Source organism: Panthera leo, chromosome C2, assembly GCF_018350215.1.
Source record: "Panthera leo isolate Ple1 chromosome C2, P.leo_Ple1_pat1.1, whole genome shotgun sequence".
NCBI classification, from domain to species: Eukaryota; Metazoa; Chordata; class Mammalia; order Carnivora; family Felidae; genus Panthera; species Panthera leo.
The window spans coordinates 114402211-114429478 of record NC_056687.1 but is presented as its reverse complement, the minus strand read 5'-3'; the positions used below and the strand labels follow the sequence as shown (position 1 = coordinate 114429478).

Here is a 27268-nt window from a genome sequence, read left to right as displayed (position 1 = left end):
ATTTAGGACTAAAAAGACTAGACATCCTGGCATTCTTTTATAATAAGAAATATAAATAGCACCTTGTCATGAATTCTGCAGGGATTTTAACACTTACAATAATAGGAAATACCCTTTAAAAAGTTGTTCTTACGTTTAGATTTCTAGCTTTAGTGTTCTTTAACAAAGGCCATATTTTATGGCCTTAAAAACAAAACAAAAAATTACATCTGGCTTTGTCTATTAAGTAAACACATAGTCACGGTTCATATTTAATTCTGGAAAAATATTTGTTATGTTCATTAATAAATGTTCCAACTAATTTCACTAAAGAAAAATTCTTCTAGTAGTTTCTAATGCCACAAGCTTACTAGGAAATTACTTCTAAAAATTGATAATACAAATCATCGATGTTTTAACTACTTTAAAAAAGAGGGATATCTGTTTCTTTTACACTTAATAACCTGAAAATGAGTCTATAAAAATATTTTTAAAAAATACAGTAACACTGCTCAGTTTCGTTAGGTCCCTTGTTTTTTGTTTTTCTTAGAAAGAATGTACAACTCTTACTGCTCACAAAAGAGAAAGAGAAATAGTGCTCCCTTCAATTTAGTAGCAACATAAACATCTACCCCCGTCTCTCTCAGAGCGCTTAGAGAGAGAAGGAATCAGAAGAACATAGACCATGGGTCCTTCGGGGAAAAGAAATCACTTCATTGTGTCGGAAGCAACAGTGGGCGTTATGCTCTTGTCCACAGACACGCTCAGCATCGTGGACAGGGCAACACCAGCCCTTCCCCTCCTTCTTCCACATAAAGTGCACCAAAGCCTTTTCTCCTACAACAGAGTCTACTGGTATGAAAGTTGTAGTAGAAAATTGTTGCTTTGTTCGTTCGGGGCACCTCTCTGACCTCCTGCTTGTCTTGCTTCTGGGGTATCATCACTTGTCAATGTCCATTTCACATCTAGTCCTTTCCACTATATACCGTGACTTTACTACTTCATCTCTGACCTTTTCACTTGCCTTCTTTCCAACAAGATAAAATGTATTCTGCCTGTCTGTATTCTGGTAGATTGGAAAGGATCTTATGGAAGATCCCCAATAGATAAGCCCCCGTGGGAATTGAAGGTTCCTCTCAGAGACCTGAATTATTAATGTCTTTCAAAAAAGATATTAAATTCATAGATTATAAATAATGTCAGTTCAAAATATTAAACAATCGAGGACTTCATCAGCAATGCAGGCAGAGGTACGTGCCGGCTGAACCTGATGCTCTCTCTCAGTCCTTAAAAGCTAATAAAAAATGTTTTTGGTTACATAAGAGGTATTGAGTACATATTTCATGCCTTTTTATACCAACTGTAGCAAACAGGGTTAGGATAACATACTTAGGAATCAATTTTACTGAATTCAGAAACATACGTCTCCACCATACACCCTCAGAGGGCATTTTTTTTTTTTTACACGTCAGTCAGAGATCTGCTTCATCCTTCAAACAGTTTCATAGATAAGATTATTTAAACACTTGAAATCTTGAAAGCAAAACTGATAAGCCTTCAGAATTTGAAAAGCAACAGTTTCCTGTGTGTGCCATCAGTTTGAAAGCTATGTATGTTGTCCTGATGTCTTCAGAAAAGCTTTTCAAAAGACAAAAATACAGTTGCCACTGATTTATCAAAAACGTTTGGCTGCCCTTTGTCGTCGGCTACAAAATGATTGTGCTGTATAAAAGAAACATCAAATTCTAAGCTGCAATTAAAAAAAATCCAACCTGTAATTTTAAAAAAGTTTTGTTTAATAAATGCTCATCATTAGTACCAAACTGGTCTCACGTTCCTGCTCCTCTCCTGCTAGAAGGACAAGTTGTCTAGACGCTACGCAGTAGAGTAATGATAAAGGACAAAGTACAAAAGATCATGTGTGCCTTTGCAAATACAGAGTAAAAGAACCATCAGGACCAGCATGGATTCAAAACTACATTGTATTCCATACAGCAGAGATCTACTATCAATACAATGATTTTTAAAGCTCAAGTTAAATAATTTTTTAAAGCATTTGGTACTACTGTCATCAATACAGTTTTTGAAACTGTAAATCGGGTTTAATTTCATGTACATTTCCTGGACCGAGCCGCCTGTCACAAGTCACTGCCTGTGGTCAGCTTTCTGTGGCTTATAATCAATTGACATATAAATTTCAACTAACACCCCTAAAGCTTAGTCATGGGGCAGCAGATAGAAAAACAGAGAAGCAATTCTGTGTAATCAATTCTGCAGAAACAATTCTGCACAGCCCCGGATTCACAGGAATTCGGGCCTGCAGAAAATGAAAATAGAGTATTTATTTATTTATGTTTCACTTGAGTTACTGTCAAATCCAGGCGATGATTAAACTGGCCACATGGAAAGGAGGGAGGGAGCATTGAGTCATGGAGGCAGAAAGTGGTATACCTGCAGACTTACTCTGCTCCATTGCTTTTTCCAAGAGGCCCAGGAAATGTCGGGTCACGGCTGCATCCAAGTTACAATGGTACTGATTACAGCCAGGTTAGAAAGGGCTCGCTTTTGTTGAGAGCAGACTCTACATCATTGAAGAGGGGGATCAGATCTTCAGATTCCAAAGTTCCTAGGTCAACGTTTGTTCCCGGAAGACAATCAAGAAAATCGGGGAAACGGGTCTGCTGAGGATTGATGTTCATGGGTGTCTGTCCTGCGTTTTCTCCTATAACAGAATAAAAGGTGACCATTTTAATTCCTTTAAGTTCTTGAAGAGCTGACAGCTCTCATATCATTAACACAGTCCTTACATTGAAACAGAAGATTATACTGCTACCGGTCTAAAACAGCTCATCTCTGAAAATTGTCAGCTGCCACGTTACTGAAACTGAGTTTGTGGGTGCTCGCTCAGAAGATATGCAGATGGAGAGTGCCTGGGTGGTTCAGCCGGCTGAGTGTCCGACTTGGGCTCAGGTCGTGATCTCGCGGTTTGTAGGCTCAAGCCCCACGTCGGGCTCTGTGCTGACAGTTCAGAGCCTGGAGTCTGCTTCAGATTCTGTGTCTCCCTCTGTCTCTCTGCCCCTTCTCTGCTCGCGCTCTGCCTCTCTCTCTCTCTCTCTCTCTCTCTATCTCTCTCTTTCTCTCTCTCTCTCTCAACAAACAAACAAACAAAAACATTAAAAAAGGGGCGGGGGAGAGGGATGCAGGTGCTGGGTGAATCCTTCCCTCCTGGGTAGACATGTGCAGGATGGATAAGCCCAGCAGATAGCAAGGCACTGTGGATCTGACCTGTGATCTGCACCTTCCCATGACAGCTACATGAAGAGCTGTTTTGTGAAAGGCTAGAGAGGCCCTCCCTGTAATAAATACCTTACTACAGAGCTATATTCTAAGGATTTAATTGTAAGCGTATATTTATCCACGTCATCCCTCTTTATGCTCAAAGACAGTACTGAGGAGTTTCCTTTCACCATGTTATTAAAAAGCTGTCTTCATTGATGGCTCTAGGGATCATTTTAAAAGTATTTTATAAGGTGAGTTCTGCAAGAGAGAAGGAGAGGGAAGATCCCAAGCAGGCTCTGTGCTGCCAGGGAAGAGCCCAACAGGGCACTCAAGCTCACAAACTGTGAGATGACACTTGATCCAAAACCAAGAATCGGACACTTCACGCACTGAGCCACCCAGGCACCCCTATTTTTTTCTAAAACAGGAAAAACAAGTTTATCCTCAATAATAATATCTTTTTTTTTTAATGTTTTATTTATTTGTGAGAGAGAGAAAGTGACAGAGCATAGGTGGTACTGGGTAGGGACAGAGAGAAAGGGAGACACAGAGTCCAAAGCAGGCTCCGGGCTCTGAGCTGTCAGCATGGAGCCTGACGTGGGGCTCAAACTCATGACCCACCAGGTCATGACCTGAGCCGAACTCAGATGCTTGACCAGCTGAGCCACCCAGGTGCCCCAATAATAATATCTTTCATCACTGTCTAATATCCATTTAGATTTTGTCTTGTATTATTATATGTCCTGAGTTTTCTTGTCTTCATAAATTCTCTCTTACCCTTTTTCTCTGTCTCCTGCCGGTTACATAGCAGCTTACAATTCTCTTTGCTTGCATATTTAAAAAACGTTTGTCAAGAAGATCTACGTCCCATGATATAAGCGAGCACAAGGTTGATAACAATATTTTGAGGAATTTGTTTGGTTGACATGATCTGCATGTATTAATTGTATTTTTTTCAGCCTATTGCATACCTTACCATTGTCTCTTAAAATATGTTGTATAAAAAAATAATAAAGTAAGTCCTGCGGATCACCCATCCTCCACATACACACACACCTGGCACCCCACAACTATCTACTTTTCTCACAATGCATATGAGTCACACTGCACGTGAGCATATTAAGGTTCTGAGAAGTCTTGTTGTAAAGAAACTGGTTTTATTTTGTTTAGGCCACTATTACCTAATAAACCCATTTAATCATCCAATCCTATTTTGGCAGAATTTATATCCTAATGGAACTGGAGTCCACAGAACACAATTGAGAAAATGCTGTTCTAGAAAAATGAGATGCCTGGGATATGACACGAATGACACATGTTCTTTATGAATAATACTGTAGGAGAAAATGTACTGACCTTGGTGGCAGTGGACTGAGCTTTTTAGCTGTGTGACCTTAGACACACTTAATTTGTCTGAATCTCAGTGTATCCATCTGAAATTGGGGCTGTAGGTATCTTCTTCCCACAATGGAATAAAGCACCATATAATGTCTGGTTCCAGGAATCACTCATATATACAAACTTATACAAATACCCACATACAATAACTATTGATTATGCTGAGAAAGAAAAACCTGGGAACTCCGTCACTGTTGCTTACACAATATCAGAACAACTGATTAATTCAAATAGCCCTGATCAATTTTGAAGGGATAAAATAGACTTCAGAGACTGAGGGGCATCGTTAACTAAGGCCAGCTTCCACCCCAGAAGCATTTGTAAGAAACTTGTTAGATTAGCTTTTGTGTCTTGTAAGTACATTAGCCTTTCTGGAAAGGGTTCACAGAAATTTCATTATTCTGAGCAAAACCAGAGAAAATTCATTCTAACCATATGCATTTACCAAGGAAAAAAATCACATCTTTCTGAGTGATGAGGGAAACATAATCAAACTTGCATTTTGGTGATAGTAAAGTTTAATGGCTCTTCTATAACTCATACAGTATCAGTGACTCTTGGCAATATTTTAGAGGACTTTCTTTGCAAAAGGCAGTAATTTGAAAAATTAAATCACATTTGACATGCCCTCAATATAGTGTTACTGATATTGAAAAACAGTATCAAAATAGAACAGAAAACCCAAAATAACTTTTACTACCCACTGGAATGTAACAGATGGAAACGAGGCTTACAAAAATGATCTACCCTGAAAAACTATCTGATCTAAAATGCTGGGTGTCGTTTTTCCTCATCTCCAGTTAAAACCATTCATCTCTATTGATTTCCCATGAAAATGTTGTCATAATAATACATTTTACTTTTAGCCAAACACAATCTATTTTAAAGAATTTCTGTTATCCTTTCTTCTCAGACATGGAAAGCATGAGGAGACTAGTTATAAGAACCTTCACTAAGGTTAACAGTTAACAGTTTTAACAGTTTTAAGGTTAACAGTTAACAGTTTTAAAATCACTCTCTTTGGACCAATTTTGCAATCTCGGAGGGATATTTTTGGCCCTTGCCGTTTTATACATTTAAAAAGTGGGAGAGACAAAAAAAACAGGCAATTCTTAAAAAGATACGTTCTTCTGATTCCTTCTCTCTCTAAGCGCTCTGAGAGAGACGGGGGTAGATGTTTATGTTGCTACTAAACTGAAGGGAGCACTATTTCTTCTTTTCTTTTGTGAGCAATAAGAGTTGTACATTCTTTCTAAGAAAAACAAAAAAGAAGGGACCTAACGAAACTGAGCAGTGTTACTGTATTTTTTAAAAATATTTTCATAGACTCATTTTCAGGTTATTAAGTGTAAAAGAAACAGATATCCCTCTTTTTTAAAGTAGTTAAAACATCGATGATTTGTATTATCAATTTTTAGAAGTAATTTCCTAGTAAGCTTGTGGCATTAGAAACTACTAGAAGAATTTTTCTTTAGTGAAATTAGTTGGAACATTTATTAATGAACATAACAAATGTTTTTCCAGAATTAAATATGAACCATGACTACATGTTTAAAAAAACACGTATGAATATTCTGGAAGAGTGGATGACTTCCCAGCTTTTGCTCTCGTTGTTCCCTTTACTCTATTCCCCACTGCATCCAGTTATGGGTTGCATGTGTGATTTGCAAAGGGAGTGCTTAGCTGGCTTCTTTCCATTCATCATGTGGTCAGTGAATCTAACAGACATTTTCTAGCCACACTTGAGCTGTGCCCACCGCCAGTTGGTCCTCCAGGTTTATGCCTACTTCTTTGAAAGCCTTCACAAACATGACCCTAAATTCCCCAGGCTGACGCTCACTTAACCAGGATAACTTGGAAGCCTAGCTTTATCAAGTTCAATTTGTCCTTACTTCAGCCTCTCAGAAGGGGAGAAGAGAACTTTGGGCCAAGCTCTGTGATCTCACGACTCCCCACAATTCCATGAAGTAAGCACATTACTCCCACTTATAGGCGAGAAATCCAAAGCCCTGGCAGGTTCTATCACTTTCCCAAAGTCACTACTGAGAAGTAGAGAAACAAAGATTCACCTTGGGTTGCCTATCTACAAAGACTATATTCTTTTCATTATATCACGTAATTCCATATTTTGGCTTCAAAACATTCCCTACTTACCTACTTGAGGTCATTTTTAGAAGCCATAGAATGAACCCATCTTTCTTTCTTTTCTTTTCTTTTTTTTTTTTTTAATGTCAGGTTGAGATTTAGAGCTCCTGAGTCTTTTCTTATTTAACTTTTGGTTTTTATCTTTACTGGCTTCCCAGTGTTTAAAAGATGAAAGCAAACAATTATTAAATGTAGGAAGGAGCTACTTCATAAGGCTGTTCCCAAGAGGACACAATAAATCTCACACTAAAAAACAGAGAGATGAAGAAAGTAAGGGAGGGAAGCAGGAGGGAGGGAGAAAACCTAAGTAATAAATCGAAGAACAACAAAACAAACACTTCAAACTATTCTTGTATGACTCCTCACAAGAAGGTCTGTGCAATCGTCCAAACATGTCGATGACGAGCTGCAGGGAGACCCCAAAGCAGCTGGTCCATCCAACCCACTGCACTCGTAAGGTGCCCAGCTGAGTCTGACTCTTGTCTGACCAGTAGTTTAGCTTCAGAGCACAGAGAGCAGTCATCTAAGAGCACAGTGTAACAGATACAGACACTGTGGATGATGGCACTGGCGAGAGGACTTCTTTTCATCACGGACAATTCACTTACTATCCTCAGTGATGACGGAGGAGAAATTTGAATGAATAAATGCCAACAGTGGACCCCTCAGCCGTCATTTATTTTTGGTTCTAGACTATCTTCTGGGAGTTGAGCACTTTATGATTTAATCTAGATTTGGCTAATAAGACCAAATTTAGCTTTTGCAAGTGAAGGACTCACTCCTGGAGAAGAAGAGGAGACGTGACCAGAAGCCAGCTGGGGCCTGGCCTAAAGGTGGGGCAGGTTGGGGACTGGGTCACTAGGTCAAAGTTACCCTGACTCTTCTTTATATATATATAATTTTTTTTTTTTTAATTTTAGAGAAAGAGAGAGGACGCAAGCAGGGAAGAGGGATGGGGTGGGGGAAGAGAGAGAGAGAGAGAGAGAGAGAGAGAGAGAGAGAGAGAGAGAGAATCCTAAGCAGGCCCTTCACTTAGCATAGAGTCCAACACGGGGTTCAATCTCACGACCTTGGGATCATGATCTGCACTGAAATCAAGAGTAGGAGACGCCCCCCCCCTCAAAAAAAGAGTCAAACATCAAATCATCAAATGCTCAACCAACTGAGTCACCCAAGCGCTCCCTTTATTTTTTTCTTAAAATTTTTGAGAGAGAGACTGACTTCTTTTTTTATTGTTGTTTTTTTTAATGTGTATTTATTTTTGAGAGAGAGAGAAAGGGAAAGAGCATGAGTGGAGTAGGAGCAGAAAGAGACAGAATCCGAAGCAGGCTCCAGGCTCTGAGCTGTCAGCACAGAGCCTGATGAGGGGCTCGAACTCACTAGATGGGAGATCATGACCTGAGCCGAAGTCGGACACTTAACCGAATGAACCACCCATGAGCCCCTGACTCTTCTTTTTAATTGCTGAGGGATGTTACCATGTTGGGACTCGGAGCTGACAATTTAGAATCTTCTGAGTTGCTTAACTTTCCAAATGCCCACTACCAATTGCTCTCCAAATGCAGCAAATGACATGAAAAGATATGAAGTCCGACTTCACAAGAGAAAAAGTGGCCCATATATTACAACTGCAAGCTAGAAGGGCATAAATATTCCACTGTGGAAGAATGGCAGAGTAGACAGTGTGGCATTAATGCAATTGTGAGGGGAGGGTATATGAAGGAAGCAAGGAAGGAAGGGGGGGGAAGGAGGAAGGGAAGAAAGAAAGAGGGGAGGAGAGGAAGAATGAGAGGGAGGGAGGGAAGGGAGGGGAGAGAAGGAAGGAAGGAAGGAAGGAAGGAAGGAAGGAAGGAAGGAAGGAGGGAGGGAGGGAGGAAGGAAGGAAGGAAGGAAGGAAGGAAGGAAGGAAGAAAAGAGGGTCTTGGGTGCCTCAGTTGGTTGAACGTCCAACTTCAGCTCAAGTCATGATCTCATGGTTCATGAGTTTCAGAGCCCCTCATCCGCCTCGCTGCTGTTAGCTTGTGTTCTCTCTCTCAAAACTAAATAAACATTTTTAAAAAAAGAAAGGAAAGAAAGGAGGGAAGGGAGAGAAGGAAGAAGGGCGGGAAGGGAAGGAAGAAAGAGGAATTTAAAATTCCGTGCCATATATAAAACTGCATTTGTATAAACTGTGGAAGAAAGGACTAGAATTTATTAATAGTGCCTGAGGTTTGGGTGGCTTTTCAGTTGTCACTTTATGTTATTGTTGAGATGACGTGTTTCTGGTGGGATGCAGAACAGAGAGGACCAAGGGGGCGATGCAAGCATGCAAACACACTGCAAGTACCCGCAGGCTTTGCTCTCACCTGTGTCCATCTCGTCCACATTGCTGAGGAAGTCCTCTGGGGTCGTCGGGACACTGTAGCACCCTAACCCAAGGCCACTGTCGGTGCTCTGCTCCCTCGAATGATAGGGCCCTCTGGGGAGCAAAATATGGGAGAAACTTCAATGCAAGCCCACGCCAAGAAATTCCAAAATAAAACCACAGGTCACAAAAACCCTAAACTGGTGCAGTTCTGCCATTCTGTCCCGCTTTCCAGGTAATGAAGGGAGGCAGACTTTGCACCTCCCATTAACTTTAAAGCATGCACACCAATGTCAGTGAAATTAAAAGACTGTAGGCAAATAAAAGCGGCCTTTCATGGTAAATTGACACTGATTTCCTTTCTATCTCAAAATAATAAGTTGAACCATGTTCTGCAAATAGAGTATGATGGCATTTATGTAAATTTCTTAAAAAAGAAAACAATGTTCAATACTACTTATGAATGCATACATTAACAACCAAAAGGAAGTATAAAAATATGTGTGATGGATACACCAATTTCTGAATAGTGGCTACCACTAGGGAGGGAAGAAGAGAAAGAGACAGATTTCAGTGGCGGTGGGGATGGGTTTAAATATTAACTATAATACTTAAAAAAAAAAAAGATCTATGGCAGTATGGCAAACGTGAGTGTTGTATACATGGGTAAATCCTGTTATTTATATTATTCTGCACATTTGTAATATTTCAAGTCAACAATTTCAACAATTTAAAAATTTAAACAATTTAAACAATTTAAAAATTCCTTTTCTTCATTATCATGAATTTAAAAATTCCTTTTCTTCATTATTTCACTTACTGTTTGTTTTCACCTCTCTTTCTGTTTTTAAAAACTTTCAGAATTGTATTTGTTTGTTTGTTACAAGCCCCTGCAAGAGCAGAAAAGACACAGGAAATAGAGCACTGCCCTTTACTTGGGTTGAAAAAGCTACAATTAAGGTTTGACTACTTCTACTCATGAACATGTTTCTGGCCAAATTATCTTTTCTTTCTGCTCACATGCTTCATATTTTAAAAACATCATCTCTTTGTTTTAATTAAATTTTTTTACTGTAAAATAGTTTTAGACCCATGTAGAAGATGTAAAAAGAGTACAGAGTTCCTGTGCACCATTCACCCAGCTTCCCCAAGGACATCTTATATAACCATAGTACAATTACCAACATCAGGAAATGGAGAGCTTCCCTCTATCCCCACCCCACACTTCAAGCTCCCCACCTTTCCCCAACATAAACAAAGACCCATTATACTCTAAGACCACATAATAAAGAAAGCAAAAAGAAGTTACTCCAAAATGCTAACTTACCCATTGAGGAAAGGATCTGAGCTATTATTAGTGATGGATCTCATGTCTGGGGTCATGGCTGGCGGGTTGACAGCAGGCTGAACAGTGACTAGAGTCTCGGCTTCCATGGGGAGCTGTCTACAGAGGGCGGCTTCCTACAGAAATAGGACAGTCAGAGGGAGAGGCAAGTTATTCACTCATTTTCACGAGAATTGGAGCAAAGTATGTTTCACATGAAAACCTTCCGCCAAACACAAAGCACTTAACGTTTGTTCCCAATCAGTCAAAATCATCAGGAAATCATTACTGTTCTTTCTCTGGATAAAGTCTTACTGGCATAAGTCACTTTCTGACATCTACAAAGTTAATGAGAAGGTCCGTGACTATCTACCTCAGGACACTTCTGTAACAACTGTCCCACCCATCCAATCATTTAAATACTCAAATCATATAAAGGCGTCGAGACACTTTCTCAGAGACAAGGCTATTTTTATGCCAGATGCTCAGACCAAATCTAAGTCAATCAAAGCAACTGAACTCCTTTGATCTAGCAGGTACATTCTGGTCTTTGCCACAGAGTCAGGCTCTACATCAAATCGTATCTGCGTCAACCAGGAGAGCAAAACAACCAGTTAAAAAGTTTGTTAGTCGGTCAGTTTTTCTATTCGACTAATCATTCTGTTGACCTGATTAAAATGACTGAAGGTTGCGGAACCATGCAGAGCCAAACCCAATCTCACTAACAACAAACTGATAGCATATGGATTTCATTACCAAAAATTAGAATGCTAGAATTATTTTTTTTTTTTTAAGCTGGCATTACTTTGCCAAAAGAAGTCAATCCAAAAGGTTATGAATTTGACTGCAATTACTTTCTCCGGGTAAAACCTCCAGGGAGTCTCTCTCACTTTGACAACCATGAGCAGACATCAAATTCCTTTCAAATTTGCTGCTCTTTCCAGAGAAGAATACTTTTATATGTTTATACTCGCATCCAAAACCAAAGTTCGGCCCTTCCTATATTTATGCCTATCAGTTTCCCACTTTCCAGCCTGAAGTCATTGGTCTTACCATCCCTCAAACCCCAAAACCATGGCTACAATGGCAAACAGAATATTTAGGCCATCTAAATTACGGTATCTTTGTTAGATCTCTTCCAGCCCTAACATGCTATGATTTTAGAGAGTAACTGCTGTCTAGACAAGTCTAGTGAAGTCATCGGCAATAAAAACTTTCGGTTACTAGAGTTCATTGTACTGTTATGGGGAGTTATGGTAGTGTGACTCTTATAAAACATGAGACACCTGATTGATAAGAAACTGCATTGTTAATTTGTATTGAAATAAACACCCTGGCTAGAAAGGGCCTCTGGCTCACTTCTGTTCTGGTTGCAAATAACCAGAATACTTAACAAATTTTCTCCAGTAATCCAAAAAAAGCAAACAAAAAAAAAAAAAAAAAAAAAAAAAAAAAGGAAGTTAAAAAAAGTTTTTTTTAATTTTTATTTATTTTTGAGAGAAACACAAGAGCGCAAATGGGGGAGAGGCAGGTAGAGGGAGACACAGAATCCAAAGCAGGCTCCAGGCTCTGAGCTGTCAGCACTGAGCCCAACTTGGGGATTGAACTCACAAATTGCAAGATCATCACCTGAGCTGAAGTTGGACACTTAACCAACTGAGCCACCCAGGTGCCCCAAATGGACTCTTTTTTTTTTAAGGTTGATTTTAGTTCATAATTCCAATCTTGGAAGTACTTTCTGAATAAATCTAGAAAAATTAAGTTGTTTTCTGATAGTTGTTTTTACATTGTAGGATATGTGCATTAGAAAACTTATTCTCCAACCAAAGCTTACCGAGGACCTCATAGAGAACCTGAACCTGAACCTGGTGTGAGAAGACCAGAGTCCACCATGCACACTCATACACACAAACCAGTCTGAAAACATCTAGTCAATGATAAAATTTCTACTTCTTTGATTTTTTTATTTTTTTAACTTTTCTTTTTAACGTGTGTTTATTTTTGAGAGAGGGAGAGAGAATGGGGGAGGTGCAGAGAGAGAGGGAGACAGAAGATCTGAAGCTGGCTTTGCACCGACGGCAGAGAGCCCAACTCAGGGCTTGAACTCACAAACTGTGAGATCATGACCTGAGCCGAAGTCAGACGTTTAACTGACTAAGTTACCCAGGCACCCCTCTAGTGTTTTATAAACTGTGAATGCAGAGATCCTGTGGTCAATAAACTTCACGACATAAAAAATCAACTTTAACTAGCACATTCTATTTTCTAACCATTCTAAATAAATGTGGGGTTTACCCTTAAATGGTATGCTTTTGAACATACAAGTTGAAGAGACTGCTGCATTTCCTTATATCTGACAAAATTTTTTCACCATACATCTTTTGTTTAACTTTATCTATTTATTTTGGGAGAAGAGATAGTTCGTGGGAGGGGCAGAGAGAGAGAGAGAGAGAAAGAGAGAGAATCCTAAGCAGGCTGGGCACGTTCAGTGCGGAGCCCAATGCGGGGCTCGAACTCACAAACCGTGAGATCACGACCTGAGGCAAAATCAAGAGTCGGAAGCTTAACTGACTGAGCCACCCAGGCGCCCCTCTCACCATGTGTCTTAAGAATACTGGTTGAATTTCCAATACCAATGTGGTCTGAATTTAAATACAATAAGAATTATTTGTGGAACTTTACTGGATAAAAAATATACATGTACGTAATATATATGAACTATTTGTCTTCTATAATGACATGAAAGTAAAATGTTTAAATTAAAAGAAAAACTATCAAAAACTAGCTATAAAATATATAAATTAAACTTTCCTCTTCATTTAAATTATTGCTGGCATATTTCAAATAGATACAATATAAATTTTTACAAGACCGCTTGTGTGTGATTAAATACATAAATAAAATTCAAAAAGACTATAATAACCAAAGCTGAAATAACCTATACTATATTGGGGGAAACGTTTCACTGTGCCATCTGCCAATTCACATCTGTTCCCCCTATTTTAAATTAAAGATAATTGAAGTTCCATTCCTCAGCATCGTCATTTCCCCAACTATTTTGAAGCCTTGACCCCACGTCATCAAAAGAGGCAATGCTATGTTCTGTCTGTAGGGGGCTCACATTATCATTTTCCACCTTCAAATGACTGACGAATGAGAAAGAATACAGAAAGCGTGTTGAATGTACCTGAATAATAACTTTGAGACATCAATCATACTTGACTGAGTTAGAAAGTTATTATAGGGGGCAATACTCTTTCCAAGATTATTCTTGGATTACAAGTCATTCCACACAGCAGTCAAATAAGATCATGTTCGGCCCCTGCTCTACACCCTTCTGGATGGTGCCCCACAAAGCCCAATGTGCCAGCCCTGTCTGCTTCTCCTCCTGTGTCTCTGACATGCTCCCCTCACTCACTCCCTTCCCAGTGCTCCTCCCACTGCCATCATCTGTACCAAGTGTTCCCTCTACTTGGAACGCGCTCCTCGGATCTTCCCAAAGTTCATATGTCACCTACTACCTGCCTCCTACAAATGCTACCTCTTCAGAGACTGCATGAAATTTTCTTCATAGCAACTTAAGTATTTCCTTTTTTTTTTTTAATGTTTTTTCTACGTTTATTTATTTTTGAGAGACAGAGCATGAGCAGGGGAGGGGCAGAGAGAGAGGGAGAGACAGAATGTGAAGCAGGCTCCACGCTCTGAGCTGTCAGCACAGAGCCCAACTCGAGGCTCAAACTCAAGAAATGTGAGATTATGACCTGAGCCAAAGTTGGATGCTCAACTGACTAAGACACACAGGTGCCCCACAACTTAACTATTTCTCTGTCTTTCCCATTAGAATGTTAGAAAACTCCATGAGAGAAGGTATCTAATTTGTCATTTTCACAACTATATCCTCACTGCCTGGAACAGTCTAGGCCTATAGTAGGTACTCAATAAGTATTTAATGAATACTCAATAAGTTCAATAAGGTACTCAATAAGTTCAATGAATAAATGAAAAATATTACTAGACTTCAAATGGGAATATTTTAAATTGTGATTAGTAATAAAAGAAAAAACACACTAAGAACATTCAATTCTCATCTTCTATCACAAATATGAGTGAAATAACGCCCAATGTATACATCTCTCAACTAGCCAGGCACAAACTCCATCCTTGTGTGATGATCCCACTGCTCTCTTTCCTGCTCCTAAGACAGAAGATAAGCTGGAGGGCAGAGTGGTCAGAAGCAGGAATTCTGAGGCCAGGTGCTTGGATGTGAACCTTGGCTCTGCCGTCTCCCAGCCACTTAACCTCTCTGTTCCTCATTTGGAAAGAGAGGATAATGACAGCTTCTACCCACACAAGATCATTTAATAAATGTTAACTAAGTAATATTATTACCTCATGTTCTGTATCCAATCCCAGAAAACAAAAGCAAAAATAAAAACAATCTCAGAAACCACAGTATTGTGTGGAACTGATCCACACTGAGTGGTTTGACATTTCTTCCTGGTCAACTTTCACCTTGGAAGGATTAAACCCGAGTGTGAAATTCATCATGATGAGTCAGCAAAGCTAAAAAAACAATTTTCTTTCCTTCCTTCCTTCCTTCCTTCCTTCCTTCCTTCCTTCCTCCCTCCCTCCCTCCCTTCCTTCCTTTCCTTCCTTCCCTTCCTTCCTTTCTTCCTTCCTTCCTTCCTTCCTTCCTTCCTTCCTTCCTTCCTCCCTCCCTCCCTTTTTTAAATAAGGAGAGGTCTGTAAACTTCTTTATATAACATAGTTTTTAATATACACGGAGAATAGCGAGAAGTTTCACTTCACTTAATTATGTAAGTTCCATATTTAGAATTTTTAAAAGTCTACCTTTTTTTTTGAATGAAAATATTTTCCTATTTCTGTTCATGAATTAAAGGAGGAAAAAAGAGCAGTACAAACCCCAAAGTTTGGAAATAAAAGGACTAACATCACTAAGAGGTCCACATCCAAACAAGGGAGGATTTATTTAAAAAAAAAAATTAGGTATAAAATTAAATCCCAGACTCAGTATGATTTTGGCTGCCACATGACATCTGCTGTCCTACATGCCTGACTTTGGTTTGACCAAGAAGCAGCAGTCAAGACTGACGAAGGTAAAATAGCTAAACCACAGACAGAAGTGGTGGCAGTGGAGTAAGCAAACGGATGTGGAAACAGAGGCTCAGTCAGCCAAGGTTGGTCTAGGCCTAGACTCAGGCCACCAACTCAGAGAGTGGGTGTGGCAGCTGCTTTAGCCTGAGCTGGGGCCCCAGGTCCCCCTAGTCCAGGCAGGAGAACAAAGGCTAGGCTGGAGGCACATCTGAGCTTCTTGGTCTCACTCTCACCTCCCATTTCCACTCCAGTCCAGTGGGTATATGCACAGATGCCTTCCCAGGGTACCCCCACCCTGTCCTCTCGGACAAGTCTTCCGTTTCCTAGACTCCTCGTACTTCGGGTCCCTCTTCACTTAGTTCTATCTCCCCCACCCTTTGAGGTTCTGTTGTTCCATCTTTTCCAGAATGCCTTCCCTGACCACCAGAAGCACAGCAAGCCACCAGCTTCCCCTCTCCTGGCCCTGGACTCCTGAATACACGTATTCAGCTGGGATCTGAAACCCCACGTCTCACAATGCACTCCTCATCTGGCCCCAAAGCAGCACTTCCTGGCTGACTTTAAGCCTTCACCCAAAGCTATCACCACCTATCCCAGCTCAAAATCCAAGTCCACCAACTCCCTCAGCCCCCATAGAAATTCATTCATTTGTACCTGTATTTATTTATTTTTTTAAAAAAAATACGACAGAAGCTACCAGGTGCCCAGGTACTGTTCTTGGCAGCAGGGATACAACAGTGAGCACAGGCCAGTGCCCTACCTCACAAAGGATTCTAGAGAGGGAGAAAGAGGTGGACAAGGGCCAAGCCTTGTGGGTTCTGTCTCCCTGATATCGCCATACTCCAAACCTCCTTTCCATTTCAAGTAGCAGATCAGCACTGCTTCTCTAGATATTCCAAAAGACCTTCCTACCTCCAGTCAACCTCCACATGCAAGGCTACATCCAGGTCTCTGTTCTACACTTTGCAAAGAGTGACCGGAGGAGAAAACTCAGGCTGGAAGGGGTCTGGGTCTCATGACTTACGAAGAAGCAAGGCTCTCAAACTATCATGGACTGTCACGTGGAAGAAGGAAGATTCCTTCCACCACAGATTTGACGCAGATCTGATGAAGGGCTTTCCAGTTAATAGTCTTGTTGAGTGGTGGGATTGGCTCTTCTCAATTCTCTGGGCTACTAGCCACTGGAATTCTCAAGCAGTTGATGAGGGTTAAATGCTATCAGACATGTCCAGAGCTTGGCACAAGAGAGAAAGTGTCCTTGGAATTGGAAAGACTGCAGTTCAAATCCCAGCTTGGCTACTCCCTACCTATAACATCTTGGGCTAAATTCTTAATCTTTCTTGATAGTTTATTCATCTGGGGGAAAAAAAAGACTGCTTATAAAAGAGTCATCTTGCAGGGCTGTTAAACAGATTTAAAAGCACATTTATAAAGAACCTGGCCCACTGAGGCAGTCAACAGAATAAGTTACTGATAGTGTTACAGGTTTGAGGAGGCAGAGATGTTGGCTAACTCTTGCATATCACTTACTATGTGTGGCGCTCTGTTCTGGGCACTTTAGCATTTCATCCTCATGACAACCCAACTGTCTCCATTTTACAGATGAGAAAACCGAGGCTTGGAGAAGTTAAGCGACCTTCCCAAGATGTATCTCCAGAGTCTGTTTTTGTAGCCACCACACTGACAGTGTGTGGCAGAGAAAGAAAAACCAAAGGTTGAGGTCAGGAGACCTCAACGTTTTAGCTCTTTCACCTACTGGCTATGGGACGTAGGCAAGTTATTTCATTTCTCTGAGCCTATTTCCCCAGCTAAAAAATGGAAATACCAACCCCCTTCCTTTAGGCAGTTTAGAGGAGGACTGGATGAAACAGCTTGTTTAACTGTCCTGAACACAGTTTCCCTCCCTGAACTGGGAAAAAGATTGAACTGGACATATTTTATGCTCCTTTTCAACGTATATGGGTGGAGCTAGTGTCCTGGGAATTCACAACACATCAAGTTGTAAGTTCAGATTTTAAAGGCCAGTTTCAGAAAGATCTGGAAAGCTGCCCTTAGTAACCCCACCCCTACCCTTCTCTACCACAACTTTATTTTTCTCTATCCAAGCTGGGGGTGGAAAGACTGTTACAAAATAAAGTCCTGAGAATCTCTTTCAGAGTTTGTGGTTGTTCATCCAGGTCCCTGAAACAAATAATTATACGTGGGTTAAAAAAAAAAAAACGCACACACACACACAACAACAACAACAACAACAACAAACTCCTTTCCTAGCAGCTGGGGAAGGGGGTGGGTGTAAAACAGAGTGAGGGATGTGAAAGACAAATGCTGATTTGTAAGTTGAAGATGTCCCGGGAAGCAAACCTCAAAGCTCCTTCCCTTCCAGCTCCCCACTGGCCTACAGCTTGCCTGTGGAATAAATCAACAGAGGAGGTGAGAAAGTAAACAGCAGTTGAAAGCATCCTGCAGCCCTGTCCATCCTTGGATGAGGGCATGCCTGCAGCCAGCCAGCTCCTGCCCTCACTGGAATGTACTTCAAAGAGAAACAAATGACAATAACCCCTTCTGAGGGCGCTCTGTTTGATTCTAGCGTGTGTGGCCAGGGATTCTACAAAACTGGAAGATTGGCTTGTTTTAATTATAAAGGGTGGGGTGAGTAGAAACAAATGAAAAAATAAAATAAAATAAAAACAATATTTTGAAATCCTAACATTAAAATAGTTACTCTGGTACAGAAGAGTTGCTGTCTCTGCCAAAACCCTAAGGGACTTGAGGGAGAATGCTGAATTATTTACCTTCTTTAGAGGAAAAAAAAATTTTCCCAATGTAAATTTCTTTTTAACTCTATGCCAAGAGATTCTAGAAATTCATTGTCACATTTCCTGGAGCCTCCCTTTTTCAAATACCTCATCATACATTCTCAGCTGCCAGACTGCCGCTATGAAAGAACAGTCGAAACTCTCACACTTTGGGGAAAACATTTGTTGAGTCCATAATGATTACCATGGCCTGTTTGCTGATCTTTCCATTCAGTATGTATACAACTATCTTGTGTTATTCTATAATCTGTGTTGCTCCTTAGAATCATATTAAGGAAAGCATTACAATTTGGATATTCTCTCTTCACTAAGAAAAAAAACAATCAAACAACAACTGCTGAATGGATTTTGAAATGGTCTATTTCTTCATACCCTGGTGATCTTATTAAGATCAGAAGTATGAAGCTGGGTTTTTCCTTTGTGCAAGCTTGGTGACCCTCTATTTTAAACATGTGTTCAGTTTATACCGTTTTTTAAAAAGGGTCCTTGTAAAAAGAATTGATATTATTTCTCAACAACATAGGAGCACCGAGACATTTTAGAAAACGGAGTGTTTGCTGGGACTTGTAGACAAACGAAAACACTGACAGAAGTTAGAACTGAAGCTCTCTAGAAAGGAGGGACCACGTCTGTGTGCTCACTGCCGTGCATAGTACCTGGAGCGTTTGTTGAACAAATGAATGAATGAACTTAAGTAGCTCAGCTATCATAGGTAGATTTACATATTGGTTGGACAACAGTCGACCCTGAAACCTAATTCTATGAAATGCTTTTCGAAAAGTTAAATTATACCTTCTGAAGGAAAGACTCTTTATGAAACAGCCACCATTTATGCTTCACGACCTGTCATCATATAACACTTTTTAACCTCTCTAAATAGCTATTCTTCACATGACAAAAACCAGACTTCAGATCCTTCTCTCAGAGCAACGCTGCTCAGGGCCGGGTGTGTCCCTCCTGGGCCCACAGTCAGGAATGGCTGCTCGAGGCCGGCCAGCTGGCCAGCCAGACCCCGTAGTGGCTGTCAGGCCTAACAGAAATCTGTGAGACCTGCCAGAAGAATTCCAAAAGAGGCCTCCCGCCCAAACCCTCTGTCCCCATCCCCGTTGCCCTGGCAACCAGAGGCCAGGCTTAGTCAGCAGTTTTGTTTGACAAGCTACATTCTCCCGTCCACGGAGCTCCAATTATGAGAGAGACAAGGGTAAAAGCACAGCTGAATTCGTCTAGGAATAATAATGGTTTCTCAACAAGGCAGGCCCTGAGAAGGGACAAGGGGGAGCGAAGGCTTCTCCACTTAAGAATCTTCCAGGGGGCTGACAGGAAGCCCTTGAGGTTAAAATCTTCAAGGCAGAAGGCCCCCCCAGCTTCATATTTAAAAGAATAATACACATGAAAAGAAATACTCTGCTTAGATAAAGTCATGACTCTGTTTTCATGTCAAGGGATTGTTCTTCTCGATGAGTAAATAGTGACTGAGAGGCCTGTTTCTCAATTTCTTACCAGTTACCAAAATTTTCCATTTCATTGGGTAAAGTTGCAAACATGCCCTTTAGGATACTGAGCAACTACTGTGATTTTTAAGCTGTAACAGAATATTCTACAGTTATTGTGGGCATGTGTGGTTCACGGTATTTTGAAAATTATGTCCAGCCCCGTTGTGGAAAGGATCCCAGGCAGCTTACAATACATACAACCAAAGTCACGGCACAACTTCCATGGCTGATACACAATAAATAAATGACTTCCCGATATATTAAGAAGAAGAGATAACAAAATGGGAGTATGACATGCTACCAATTTTGTTTTAAAAAAACACAGCATACACACAGATACATACAAAGACTGGAGAGAAATCACCAGCATCTTCACAGCCACCCTCTCAAAGTAAGAGTATGAGTGATTCTTATGTTCTTGTTGTTGAGTATTTTAAACATTGTTTTACAATGAATGTGTTTTGTCTTTCTTGTATGATGATTTTACTTTATTATTATTTTAATTTATATATAGTAAAATTCACTCTGTGGTAGGCACTTCTTTTTTAATTTTTTATTTATTTTATTTATTTATTTATTTTTGAGAGAGAGAGAGGAGGGTGCAAGTAAGCAAGGGACAGAGAGAGAGAGAGAGAGAGAAGCAGGGCTCACCAGAAGTGGGGTTCGTGTTTTACCCGAAGCGGGGCTCGTGCTCACCTGAAGCAGGGCACAAACTCACCCAAAGCTGGGCTCGAGATCACCGGATGTGGGACTCAAACTCACGAACTGTGAGATCATGACCTGAGCTGCAGTCAGATGCTTAACAACTGATCCACCCAGGGGCCCTGCGGTGTACATTTCTGAGTTTTGACAAATCCATGGGGTTGTGAAATAGCTACCGCAATCAAGCTACAGAACTGTGCCACCAGCTCCAAAATTCCCTGGTGTTGCCCCTTTGCAGGCAGCCCCCCAACCCCCAACCCTGGCAACCACCTCCATTCTCTGTTCCTATAGTTTTGCCTTTGTCCAGAATGTCATATAAATGGAGTCATACAGTGTATGTTCTTTTTTGGACACGCATGCTTTCTTTCATCTCAATCAGAAAAAAAACCCTAGTCAATTATATCTTTAATAAATTAAAAACATTATATTTTTCTCATTAAAAAGAAAAAAAATGTCACAAACTGAATTCAAATTTATTTTTTAACAATAGGAAGATACTGGGAAGCACACCTTCAACTGAGATTGCTTTCTTTTCTAGAGTTGCCATTTTGCTCATCAACTTGAAGCTGCCTCTTCGTGTTTGGGAAACTTCGCAAAATAAAACTCTCACGATCATGGACAAGAGAGAATGTCTTTCACAAAAATTCACTCTCCACAATGTGTGTGATAGATGCCTGTTGAAAGCAGGGTAACATGCACTTTCCTACTATGACTGTGTGCCACAGACCTGGCTGGGATTTCTCTGTGCTTGTTTGGGGCACCCCTTAGCTTGGAGCACCTGCCAACATTCCATGATAACTCATCAGTTATGGATACAAGAAGTTCAACTGTTGCTATAGCAGCCAAGGCAAATTGTAGGGGCCATTTTTAATAAAACTCTCCTACTTTAGAAGATTCCTGGGGCACTGGGGTGGTTCCGTTGGTTGAACATACGACTTCGGCTCAAGTCATGAACTCACAGTTCATGGGTTCAAGTCCCACGTTAGGCTCTGTGCTGACAGCTCAGAGCCTGGAGCCTGCTTCAGATTCTGTGTCTCCGTCTCTGTGCCTGCCCCTCCCCTACTCATGCACGCTCACACTTCGTCGCTCAAAATTAAATAAATGTTAAAAAAAAATGTAAAAGAAAGAAAGAAAAAGGAAAGAAGAAAGAGGAAAGGGGCCTCTCTCTTGGAAATTCTCTCGTGATGAATGCAGGTAGGTCAAGGCTGCCTGCAACGCAAGGCCCCCAAGAAGTCAGCCTGTACAGCTAGTGCCCTTGGGGGAGCAAGAGGAGAGCCACGCTCATTACAAACTGCCCAGGGAGCAAAGACTATTCAGACAGTTGTTGACTACCAAGGGCACGGCAGCGGGACAGGATGAACAACTGGAAGTCTACAGATAATCTTCAGCCCTCATCAGGACCACCATTTCCTCTATCCTTATTCCTGTTTTCTACCAAATTCTAAAAGGCAGCTAAACAGGTGAGCCAAGTATCACCTCTATTGACAGTCCATTTCCCTGTCCTTGCCCTGGCCTAAGTGCAAATAGTGAGGCAGAAAAATCACCAAAAAAAAAAAAAAAAAAAAAAAAAAAAGAAGAAGGAAGAGGAGGAGAAGGAGTAAAGAAAACCCACCAAGATGATAGACATAATCCACACCTGAACAATCAGGCATCTTGGCAAGTGCCCCAGAAAACTATCAGAGAACACTCCAGCACTTTATTGTATGGCCTTAAATAGTATCTTTGACACTGAGTAGCAGGCTGCCTCTGGATGGGAGTGGGGAGACCTTCCACAATTAAAAAGTTTCTTTAGGCCTTTTTTCCTGTATTCCATAATAAAAATAAAAAGACATCAGAACCATCCATTCCATCTCCTTTCCTCCTCCTAACTACAACACACACACACACACACACACACACACACACACACACACACACAGTGTGAACTATGTGAGCCTCCATGAGCAAATCTGGACGTTTCTCCCCACTGTGCTGTACAGGAGAATTGCACAATATGATGCAGCAAAATGCTCCTAGTCCCACAGCCTCAAGGGATCAGTATTTAATGAACTTGGTTGGCATTTCTGTAATACGAACCATCAATACTACATTCTGGTTCAAAGGCACCTATGGTTGGAATAAAGGAAACAATTTGGGGCACTCTTCCCCACCCCTTTGCAGAAATACTTTCTGTGGGAAAGAAAGAGGTGGGGCAAGAGAAAGAGAAACACAGAAAGCGGCAGAAACTGAGAAACAAGCAGTTCTTTGCAGAATGGTGATAGCTTTGTGTAAGAAGAAAAAACTCACTAAAGCTTATTTAAATGTAAAACTAAGAGAAAGCTTATAAATGCTACTATAATACTGTTTAATTTGGTCTATATTACAAAACAGAAAAAATATCCCAAATGGAATTATTATCCTAAGACAAAAAAATAATACAATTACTTCCTGCTAAGAAACATGATACTGTCTATCTAAAAACAGTATAAACAACTGTTACCCTGAAATAACCATGAAAATTCAGACGTAAATCCTCAGGGAAAGAGGCACAACTGTAGTTATATTATGAAGTTGTATTCCTCAAATTCAGAGGATAGTTCTACTGAAGAACAAAGCACAATTTATATTCATTGCCCTCATTTTCAAAGGCCGTGTCTAAAGAATTATTTTAATTCACGATGTTTTTAAAACTTCACACAGTATACATACTTTCATCTTCGAATTTATTTCATGAGAAATACATTATTCATTTATAGATGTCAATGTATATTTTTTAAAGTCTGAGATGTAACTAAAAGAAAAAGTTGTGTTTACCATGATATCCCCACAACACTTGCAAGAAAGCTCTCTGGAACACTTAAAACTACTCACTTCCTTAAATGAGTGAAAGGAAGCCACCCATGTATCTTGCTTCATGTGAGTCAAAAAGGAAAGTCTGAAGAATTAGAACAATAAACGGAAGTTTTCTTCCCTAAAATGTAGCCAGCAAGATTTATGAGACCTAAAAACATAGGTTACATTAGTTTAGCAACACAGAAGAAATAATTCTGTTCTTGCACAGACCAAGCAACCAAGGAGGCAGAAAACTGTGGGTTCCTTCAGAGATTGTCTTTTATTCATTTTCTGAAATGCTGCATTGACCCTGACCCGTAGAGAATACACAGCAACATTCTATCCGCTGACTGAGTGACTGACTGAATGAATGAAGAATGAATGAATGGAGTATGGCACAAAGGTGCCTGATCAATACCCACTCTATCAGAGCCCATATGCAAACATTTTCCTTCTCATTCTCCCTCAATTTTCCCTAATTCTTTTTTATGCTCCATGGTAAACCAAAGACGGTTGCAAATTCTTTGTCATTTTGTCCATGGAACATCCCCTTCTACTATCTGCTTTAATCTAGGGCAAATCTGTGATTTCTCTGACCAAGAGCATATGGCAGAAGTGACTTGGTGACAGTTTTCAGAACCAGACCGTAAGACGTTGGCAGCTTTACTTCTTGTTTCTTGGAACATTCTCTTTGGGAGACCCACGCTGCTATGCAATATGTCCTACTAGTCAGACTGCCTTGCTAGCTAGAGATGCCATATTTAGATGCTCCAGGTTTTAGTCCCAACCAAGCCCAGTCTTCCAGCTATCTTCATCATGATGCGATGCACTTGAGTAAAGCCATCTTGGACCGACCCTCCAGACCAACCCCCCCACCAGTTGAATAGCACTAGGCGGCCTTTGTCAACACTATGTACAGCAGAATTCTACATGCTGAGATCTGCTCAGATTCCTGACCTACAAAATTGTGGATATAACAACATGGCTATTGTTAAGCCACTGTGTTTTGGAATAATATGTTACACAGCAATAGATAATTGGAACACAGTCTTCCTTTCCTTCTAACGATTAGCAGTAGAACTCAAAGGCAGCATGCTAACACCTCTAGTCCTTGTACTCATATGTTTGGCTACAAAGACAATGCAGGTAGATGCTGGGAGGAAAAACTGGGTTCTACTCATACGGTTTGGAGTAGGGTTTGGGCCTTTAATGCTTCTAGAGAAAGATTTACCCTGAAGGCTAGCAGCCACCTACCCTCCAGCCTTGGCACCAAAGATCACGGAGCCTCCAGCAGGCACCACAGAAGGCCATACCTGCCTCATGAGCTCCTCTTGGCGCATTCTAATCCTCTCTCTCTCCATCTGGATCCTCTGAAGCCGAAGCTTCTGCTGCTGCTGCTGTTGAGTGGTCAATGCATTGGGCATGCTCATGAGCCCTGCTGGTGGATTCTGAGTAGGGTGGTTCTGCTGGCTCAGGGTAGTGGATGCCATTTGCTGTTGGTGCTGGTGATTCATCACTATAAGAGAGAACGTGCAGGAGATTAATGAACAGGGCCTATAATACTTATCAAAAAGAGCCCATCAGAATGCTCTGTGCTTTGAAGTATAGATTCCTGAGATTCCTTCCAAAGTACTTTCTTGTTAATCATTAATGTTTAAGTAATTACTACCTTAATTCAATTCATGGAGGCTCAGATACTGGCCCTACTCCTGACTCAATTAACTCAGCATTTGTGCCCTGTTAAAAATTATTTCACACCTTCCCCGTGTCTAGAGCATATTTTAAGCCTTTAAGAACATAGTGGTCAAAAGTAAATTCCACAAAAGGTTACCACAACATATGATTTAATTTTCAGTAGGACATCTGGGTGTGTGTGCACTTTCTCAGACAACCTCCATGCTTACAGCAGAGCTAGGAAGGACATGAGATTACAGATACATAATGGTGGACAATATTATCTAGGATGGATGAGTTATTCACAAGCAAAGACGTAAAACAAAGCGCCTAGACTAGGGACCTACACAGAAGCAGGACACCACTGATGCTTTGTTCGTAAAGGGTACCCCCGGGGGCACCTGGGTGGCTCAGCTGGTTGAGCGTCCAACTTTGGCTCAGATTATGATCTCATGATCTGTGAGTTCGAGCCCTGCATCAGGCTCTGTCCAGACAGCTCAGAGCCTGGAGCCCACTTTGGATTCTGTGTCCCCCTCTCCTACCCTGTGTCTCACTCTCTCTCCCAAAAATAAAGAAACATTAAAAAAATTAAAAAAATAATTTTAAAATCCTTCAATAAATTCTATAATTGGCATTCCCACATACAAAAAAATTATTTTTAAAAAGTGCTAGTTTTTCTTAAAACAATTTACCAGTTAAATGTGCTTAACTTCTGCCTAGGCAATATCCTATAATAAAGAAAACCATGCTTTTGGTTTCTATTTGCTCTTAGATTAGAAACCAAAACAACATAGAGTTTTATATACTTCATTTCTGAGGAAAAACTCCTGATTTTTGCTACATTTGGGATCACTACCTTTAAAAAAGAAAATTATTGGTATCTTTAAGTTTATTCATTTATTTTGAGAGAGAGAATGTGAGTGAGCAGGAGAGGGGCAGAGAGAGAGAGAGAGAGAGAGAGAGAGAGAGAGAGAGAATTCCAAGCAAGCTCCATGTTGTCAGTGCAGAGCCTGATGCAGGGCTCAAACTCATGAGCCGTTGAGATCATGACCTGATCTGAGATCAAGAGTCGGATGCTTAACCAGCTGAGCCACCCAGGTGCCTAGACATATTTTGTTTAAAGTCTAAAGGTTAAATATTTTAGGTCTTTGGTTTGCTATATGGACATCACATAGAAACATGTTTTATAACTAACTTTTCTTAAATGAATTTTAAAGTAGCCTAATCAACCATATATTAAATGTATATGCAGACCCCTCACACACACACACACACACACACACACACACACACACACACTTGAAAGATACCAGCACAGATTTTCTGGAGACAAATTGGTTTCCTCATGCAACAATTAATTCCACGGCAGAAACTTCCTCCGGATGGGGGTAGAGGTAGGGTAAAAACATTCTTTTTTTAAAAATTTATTTATAACCCACTCAAATCTTTATAGCATTTCCTGTGTGCCAGGCACTGGGCTTGTCGTTGGATAAATAGCTCCTGCCCTCACAGGAATTAACAGGCTGTTGGAAGGAATGTGTGAAGAAATGAGGTGAATTTATATGTGGAACTGTGGAATGCTAGTGTTCGACTTTGTCAGGATTCTTAGAAATTATCTAGTCCATCGCTTTAGTTTGTAGAAGAGATTGAAACCTAGGAGAGGTAAAGGGCTGTACTCTGGTTAGCAGCAGGTAGAACCAGTCAACGTGGAGGCCTCCTGATGTCCTGTCTACCTGATCTTCCAACCATCCTTGGCCACCCTCTGCCACACCTTACAGTGAAGAACAGTAACAGCTGCTTGAAACTGAGGACAGCCTGCTAAACACGGTTTGCCTTCAATAGCAAGCAAGTTCCCACTGAAACAGCAGGGTCATCAACACAGGGCCCTGGGCCCAGAGCTGTTTGCGTTACACACGGGAAGGGTTCGAGGAAGGTCCGGAAAGATGGACAACTGTCTGCTGATGAGGACAGGAGCTAACGAGCTCCTAAAGGGGAGGTAAGGATGCTTGTGGAGTACTCTGCCTAATCAGGTGCAGGCTTCCCTTTCTAAACTGAGCTCACCATAAAGAAATCTCACCTTCTGGCACCATTCCTGGCACACAGGGAAACGCAGTAAAACTGTGGGATGAATGAATGGAACCAGCTGGCAATTTCTTATGTTCTCAGTTGGAGAAAAGAAGCACAGCCA

At 40.8% G+C, this 27268-nt stretch overlaps 1 protein-coding gene across 1 annotated transcript in view; it reads right to left on the bottom strand.

The window, feature by feature from the left end:
• Positions 1 to 1754: 1754 nt before the first annotated feature.
• WWTR1 (WW domain containing transcription regulator 1) overlaps positions 1755 to 27268 on the bottom strand; it is a 132732-nt gene continuing 107218 nt past the window's right edge. The window contains exons 4-7 of the mRNA XM_042954809.1: positions 24720 to 24922; positions 10473 to 10606; positions 9147 to 9259; positions 1755 to 2701 (exon numbers count right to left, since the gene is read on the bottom strand). Of these exons, the coding sequence (XP_042810743.1) occupies positions 2517 to 2701; positions 9147 to 9259; positions 10473 to 10606; positions 24720 to 24922 (635 nt within the window). The 3' untranslated portion in view covers positions 1755 to 2516. The remainder of the gene's footprint in view (positions 2702 to 9146; positions 9260 to 10472; positions 10607 to 24719; positions 24923 to 27268) is intronic.